Below are 7,618 nucleotides of genomic sequence, written 5' to 3'. Positions count from 1 at the left end.
CCGCCGCTCGCCACCACCACCCATCACCATTGCCACAACGAGCAGGTACCGTTTTATTTAGTAAAGCATTTGAGTGAGCTTGCATTAAGTGACTTGAGTGTTTATACTTAAACACATAAGTCTATACTTGTATTTAAACGTTGGGGAGATTGTATTTGTTTCCCAATTAGGTGTGTTATAGTTTTAGCATGTCAAACTTTTTTCATCTTGTAATTATAATTCAAAAATGAAACAAATAAATTATTATATATGTGTAAAAGTTGTTGATTGATCCATATAGATATAGTTAACGTATAATTTTGATAATTTCCTTCGGTACATAAGTATATTGAGTTAAGTACGATGAATCTGCAGGTTGAATAATTTGGATCAAATTTAGGGATTCCCAGAATGTCAGGATATGAGTCTTTCGATGCTAGGCTCATTTAGTCTTTCGATCATCTTGTCTAGAGCATCCAAATTTTCAGGACCAAGATTCGACCCATATGAACTAATTGTCTAGTAAGTAACTGGTAAGTAAGTAACTGCTCAGTGCCGCCTTCCGCGGGTTTTGAGCTCCAATACCTCGACGGTGTATGGGGGAGGTTAAGATGTAGGCAGACCTTACCTCTACCAAAGTAGAGAGGCTGCTTCCAGTTTCTACCTATATGAACTAATTGTCTGCTCATGATTATATTTTCTTTGATAAGTTTTACTAATTGATGCGTGGGGACCGAAACGTAAGCATATATACACGCTGCTTATCTCATTACGGCCCTAGAGGGAACAGAACTACAAAGACAGTTGAAGTTGGAGAATAAACAAAGAAGTCAATTATCTTGGCCTGATTGCATTAGTTGATATATAACCTTTATTTAATCTCTTATTAAAAGCCTCACCTTGCTTCTGTCAACTTCTAGTTAAGTAAAGTGAATGATTAGATGTAATTGCCTATTAAGGTATACAACTTTAGTTGATTCCGTTAAAAAAACAACTTTTCGTTTGAAAGGTGACTCAGTAATATTAATGACAGAAACTACATCCAGACCCCTACCGACATTTAAACACCAGGCTTCCGCTTAGCGTTGCATGTCGTTGTCTGCTTAGCTCTCATCGTGGAAACCTAAATTGTTTAACAAGTGACGATTTTTTTGTAATTTTGATTAGTATTTTTTTATAGGAAAAGAAAAAAGAAATAATATGCTGGAAGAAGTTGGGTGAATAAATAATGCAGTTGTTGGTTTTTTTGAATAGTTTAAAAAACAAGGGTAGATTTTGTTTTATTGATTGACATATGAATTGAATGTTATTGAAGTTGACCTTTGAAATTTCTATACTTATAAGTTATAAACACATACCCAGTTGTATCTTGTATGCAGGAGTTGTTATAACATCATCAATAAACAATTACCAAAATGTTGAAACTGTGATTGCTGTGTAATTTTCATAGCTCCATTGACTGTGTACAAGTACAAATTACTAATAAATCTTGTAAAAAGTGTTAATTTCGACCTATTTAGTTACGAATGATCAATGTGGGTTATTTTTTCTAACAGATTAAACAAAAAAACACGACTTAGGAGGAAACGGGTCAAGTGCTTTAACTTGTCGAAAGTAGCTTAAAGTTTAATTCTAATGCATAAAACATAGTCAAGTATATTTATTCAATAAAGTAGGGTAGTATAGTACTGAACAAAAGATAAATTTTGTAACACATTTGACATAGTAGTTAGTTTATATAGCAAGGTTAAGAAGAATTTGGACAAAATGTTTTCTGGGTCAACCTTACCCATTACCCACTTTGATCACAACCAGTCCAAAAAAGGCTAAAAAGCTCTTTGCTGACAGAAAAGGCCTATATTTGTACCGTTAGCCATCTAGGTAGGTGAGTTAAGTAATAATAAAATGAGCATGACATGAGTTATCCCATGCTTATGTTTGGTTATTTAACAATGTACATAATATTTGTCTTATTACTTTCAGGAAATGATCAATGTTCACTATTCAAATAAAAAATAGCAAGAAAACAACCTAATATTGGTCTATTCAAAACTGATGTTAGCATGCTTTGGTCTTGTGATTTGATAATTAATTTTGTGCTTACACATTTTAGATTTCATTACAGTAATTAGTCAGTAGTCTCATACTTAAGCTCAAGATTTGATAATAATAAATCTCATTAACAATTATCCCACATATCTAAGATTCTAATTTATATATAACACGTTGCATGGGCAAATGCAGTGGATTACTTACTACATACTATATTATTAAGCTTTCAAACAAGTTATTCATTAAGTTTTGTTTTCACATGCAGAATCTTCCAAAATGTGATTAGTATGCATCAAGGTTAATGAACAATGTAATGATCTTTCTGTCACTATTGGAAAGCAAGGTACAGTAATTCTTGAATGACAATTTGCCTATGGATTAAGATTCTCAAATTTGGGACTTGTATGCAAGTCTAGGGAAAGTGTTTTATTTATTTATTTTTTTTGTTTTTTTGAGAAAGTCAAGAATCCCACACAAATTCACAAAAGTTTACAATTTGGCCACCATGGGATTGACAACTTCTTGTTTGATGGGTAAACTCACATACCGTGAGACCAAGGTCGGTCTTGGGTAAGTGCGTTAAAAAGCCTTTTGCGCCATATTTAAGTGAATTTTGAGGTGCTTTTTAACCAAGCTGTTGAGGGTCAAGCCAAACATTTTACCCAGTTGTAAAGTAGGTGGTGTGTAAATTTTCCATTAAAAAAAGTCTTCTGTTAGTGGTCAATGCTCATAAGGTTAAGCGAAAACATCTCATTATTTTAACCTTCTCTCCACTGAAGAGCCATGGCCCATGAGTACCATGTTGGCCATTCATTTAAGAATTCAAGCATTGATTTGGTCTTTATGTATATGAAAAATAAAGATGCAGAAAAGTCAATACACAATGTTGAGAGAAAGTATGTTGTTTTAGACAAGTTTAGAAAGAAATGAAACGATTCACATTGATGTTTTTACCGTATTAATTTGACATCGTAAACGGCTAATTGCTTAAAGTAACCAACTTTGGTATATATTAGGTTTCCGATAAGTGTTGGTTCAGCCCAGAGAGAAACTGAAAAGTCTCTAAAAACTTGATTTAAGATAACAGGGTCAAAAAAAAGTATAAGTGATCTTAAGTTTGGAAATGTTGACTTTTTGATGATGTGATGTTGTTTGGAGTTTTTTTATTGGCAAATTTGAAGCTAACTTTGTAACTGATGTGGCATATTTTAAACTGAAATGTCCTCACCAATTGTAAGCATCTGTTTCCCTTTATATACACAAAAACATGAAGATGACTGTGAAAAGCTCACTTATATCACTTCATCACAAAATATAGTCATAGAGTTCCAACATCATTTTACTACCACCAAATTTCATTTTAAGCATTAAGAATCTTCTGTTAGTAGAATGAAGTGCAACTCATCAGCGAACCTAATTGTGAAGCATAAAAAGGGCTTATGGTCACCGGATGAAGATAAAAAACTTAGAGATTACATCGTGAACCATGGTCTTGGCTGCTGGAGTTCTGTCCCCATTAATGCTGGTAATTTGACTAATCTCATCTTATTTCTTGAATATGTAAAGTAGTGAATTTAAATTGCTCAATTATACATACAGACTAATTGCAAAAGTTGTATTTATATACTCATGTTTTATGTTTATGATGATCAATCCGGATGAATTCTGCATTTTAGAGTTTAATCATGAAGAAGGATTAGCATTTTCTTTAAAATGCAGACACAATCTTGAAGTTGACCGTGTCTTTGTTAACACAGGTTTGCAAAGGAATGCTAAGAGTTGTAGATTAAGATGGACCAATTATCTACGACCAGGATTAAAGCGAGGAATGTTCACCTACGACGAGGAGCAGATGATCGTTACTCTTCATAGCACGTTAGGCAATAAGTATGCACGCATATTATTTCTTTCTTGATAAACTACCCCAAATATTTCTAAATACACCTATGTTAAAAATTGAATCCTGGATTTCTCCCTAAGAAGCATGATCCATTAACTTGTATGTTTTACTTATTGGCATCTTCTCAGGTGGTCGGAGATGTCACGACACTTGCCGGGCAGGAGTGATAATGAGATAAAGAATCACTGGCACTCTTGTCTTAAGAAGAAATGTGCCAAGGTACAAAACACAAAAGCTCAAAAAATGTCATTAGACACACTGAATGAAGAATCTAGTTTTACTTGTTCTTTGAAATCAGGAAGTTCAAGTCTTGAATCATCTCGACAAGTAGAGCCTTTAGATTATTCAAAAGAAACTGAATTTAGAATCCAATCAAAGATTTTATTTGCTGACTGGCTTTCACTAGACCAATTTAATTTGTTTGATAACACATATGATCTTTCGGTTTCCGGAAATGGTATCTATGGTACCGCTAGCTCTTCAGAAACAGTTCTATTTGGGGGATCAAGTGTAAGTAATATGCATATGCAACTGAGTAATGAGCTAGATGTGGAAAATGACTTCTATAACATGATCTTTGAGGAAACTAACACTAATGATGCAAAAATGTACACCGGTATTGACTTCTACTCTGCTTCAACCCCTAGTGAATCCAACTCATCAACATCTATAACCTTGGAGGGAGCTAATCTTGATTTTGTATGAGCTTTCATGTCCATGAGTTGTTGATCTTTGTAAGTGGACAAACATATAATAAGCCTCTTATTTCATTTTATATTGTTAGACCTAAAATTGTATTGTAAAAACTAGTCAAGGAAGCTATGTGAAACATTATTATGATTAGTATAAGAGTTAAATGCAAGAATGGTCCCTGTGATTTAATACGTTTTGCAGGCGCAATCCTTTCATAAGATTTTTAGCATCCATGATCCTTGGAACCCTATTTTTACTAAACACTTAGTCCATTTGAACGGTTACATCCATAATCCCCCGTTTAACTTACAATGTGTCCATCACGTGAAGGGTAAGATCATATTTCACATATCTTTTGTCTCTTTCTTCCAAATCTATGATCTCCACAGCTTCTTCAATCTATTGACTTTAGACTTTACACTAGTATTAGAGCGTGGATGGTGAGACAATGATCAAACCCACTCGTGAAATTTTCAAAATTTTCACGTTTTAGGGCTTAATTTCGTGTTTTTCTAGAGTTCCATTTTGAAGTTTTCTATGTAAAAGAGAAATTTTTATTTAATTTATGAGATTCAATGGACAAGTTTGAGTGATTTTAGGTTCATTTAATTCGGAAATTCAAATAAAATAATCCCTACTAGGGAATTTAATTGAAGAATAAGTGATTAAAATTGCTAAAGTCCATGTTGAAATTGCCTTTTTTTTGTTGAAGTTTCGAGGTTTCAATTAGCAATACTCAGCAAATTTCCCGATTTCTTGGCAAATTTTACATAGAATATCTCTTGCAATAAATTTTTGTTAACTGATCGATCCAAACACCCAAACTTATTAGATAGTTAGTTGCTCAATATAATTCACGTGCAGTGACCAAAACATAACAACATGAGATTTTATTAACACTAGTGATATTTGACAGAGTTAAGTTAACCTCTTTATATATAAGTTGAAGCCTTCAAGGTTTACTCAAGTGTATAGTAGGCTAGGTAATTACATAAATCCCCAAATAGTTAGGATTTCAAGTTTTAGTGCTATTGGGCATTATTGGGCTTTTTTGCAGTTTGTTTTGGACTAAAAAGTAACATTAAAAAATTGAACTTAAAATAACTATATTAATGTTGAAAAGTTTATAAAAAAAGATGATAGTTTAGATATTTACGATCTTGAATTATTTAAAAAACTAATTAAAACTTTATAATATTTTAACATTTTATATTAAGTTTATAAGCTTAATATAGGAGCCCGTATATGTATCATTTGATTTTATTAATATACCACACTGTACAAGATATATAAAAGACAGTACTAGCATATAATGCATACTAATGATAGATTGATAAAAAATGTGGTACAATTATCATTTTCAGCTCAATATTCCAAATGCATATAATGCTTATAGGGTGAGATAAACTATTGGTGTCATCGTTGTCGAAAGAAGTTTTCCAAAAGTAAAACTCGCAATAAGTTATTACGATCTACAATGCAAATAGATTAAATAGGTTTGTTATTCCTCAATTGGAAAAAAATTATCTTATTCAATGGTTTAGTATCAATATTTGATTATTGATTTTACTTCTAATAAAATAAAATTTATAGAATTATTTGAAACTATTTTTACAAATGTAAAACGTAGATAAATTTTTTAAAAAAATTATGCCATTAAATATTTTTTAGTTTATTTTTATTGATCCCAATCTCAGTAAAAGACTTTAAAGAAGGGTTTAATACATAAAAAGGTAACCCATTTACACAAATTTCCTATTAAAGGTAACCTATTTTATTTTCATCTATTTAAACGACCATATTTCTAAAAATTTCCTAATAAAGGGTATCTCGTTAGTGCCACATCACCGATGCCACGTTATCAGATTTGCTGACGGGGCAGTTGACTTTGACTAACTTATCCAAAACGAACATATATAAGTTAGTCAGCAAAACTGATGATGTGTCATCGGTGACGTGACACTTAACGGGCTTCGTCTGTCACAAAATAGACGAAATATGGTCCTTTAAATAGACGAAAACAAAATAGGTTACCTTTAATATAAAATTTATGTAAATAGATTACTTTTTTATGGATTTTCCCCTTTAAAGAATGCCAAAAGCTCTCAAATAAAAGTTAGTTTTACCTAAAGTCCTAAAGTTACTTAAAAGGCCTTTTTAGGCTAGACGTAATGGAGCAAATAGATGGGCGAATGACACGAAATTCGCCAGTGGATGGCTGGCTATACCACCCACTCACAAGGACAGAGCTACAATGGCGGCAGTGGGGTTAGCTGCCCTCACTCCAATTTTATTACAATGTAATTTTTAAAAATTTAAATGGTATATTTGTAATTTTTTTTTAAAAATAAGCAAAATAAATAGGAAATACATTTAAATGTTACCTTTGTTGTCATAAGATTGATTATTCTTTGAAGATCACTGGTCATTGAAACATTAGTTCTGAGATGATCTTTCCATTGAGAGAATAAACTATTTAAGTTATTTTGATTTTTAATAGAAGAATATTAAAGAAAAAAACTTTCATTGTTTAGGTAAGTAAATGTTTAGTACATTTTAGAATACGACTTTTATAAATATAACATACGACTTTTAAAATTACCCCTCGCAAAACAAATTTTGGCTCCGTCTCTGCCCGCTCGGAGATTTGCATACCAAGCGATCCCCATGGTTCCTTGAGATTGTGTTGACCATTTTTGAGCCCACCCAATCACACCCAAGGATCTTTCTCCCTTGCTCCTCTCTTATTATTATTATCTTAACCAATCATTAGGACTATCCCACAATGAGAAAAATACTACATTTCCACCATTTTTTTTCCAGACAACTCATAACAACCCCAAATGTTACATGACATCATATGATGCAAGTAGCCCAACCCGAGACAATATCACTCTTTTTAGCTTTAAAGGGCCTGTATAATTTTAACTAATGATCGAGTTTCAAAGTTCAATGAGTTTTTGAACACATGAACCATGATTAATTCAAGCCTTG

At 32.4% G+C, this 7,618-nt stretch overlaps 1 protein-coding gene across 1 annotated transcript; it reads left to right on the top strand.

The window, feature by feature from the left end:
• Positions 1-389: 389 nt before the first annotated feature.
• Positions 390-4,785, top strand: LOC122589620 (transcription factor LAF1-like). Its single transcript, XM_043761927.1, has 5 exons — positions 390-501; positions 2,297-2,374; positions 3,457-3,556; positions 3,789-3,918; positions 4,060-4,785. The coding sequence occupies exons 2-5, from the start codon at positions 2,333-2,335 to the stop codon at positions 4,634-4,636; spliced, it is 849 nt and encodes a 282-aa protein (XP_043617862.1). The 5' UTR covers positions 390-501; positions 2,297-2,332; the 3' UTR covers positions 4,637-4,785.
• Positions 4,786-7,618: the final 2,833 nt, after the last annotated feature.

This window comes from Erigeron canadensis, chromosome 2 (assembly GCF_010389155.1).
Source record: "Erigeron canadensis isolate Cc75 chromosome 2, C_canadensis_v1, whole genome shotgun sequence".
NCBI lineage: Eukaryota > Viridiplantae > Streptophyta > Magnoliopsida > Asterales > Asteraceae > Erigeron > Erigeron canadensis.
Note: the sequence above shows the minus strand (reverse complement) of the source record. Positions and strands in the feature narration are given on the sequence as shown.

Coding starts and splice junctions, on each gene's coding strand:
- LOC122589620 (XM_043761927.1), top strand. CDS start 2,333: ATGAACAATGTAATGATCTTTCTGTCACTATTGGAAAGCAAG. Junction 3,557..3,788: donor TTCTGTCCCCATTAATGCTG/GTAATTTGACTA, acceptor TTGTTAACACAG/GTTTGCAAAGGAATGCTAAG. Junction 3,919..4,059: donor CATAGCACGTTAGGCAATAA/GTATGCACGCAT, acceptor GCATCTTCTCAG/GTGGTCGGAGATGTCACGAC.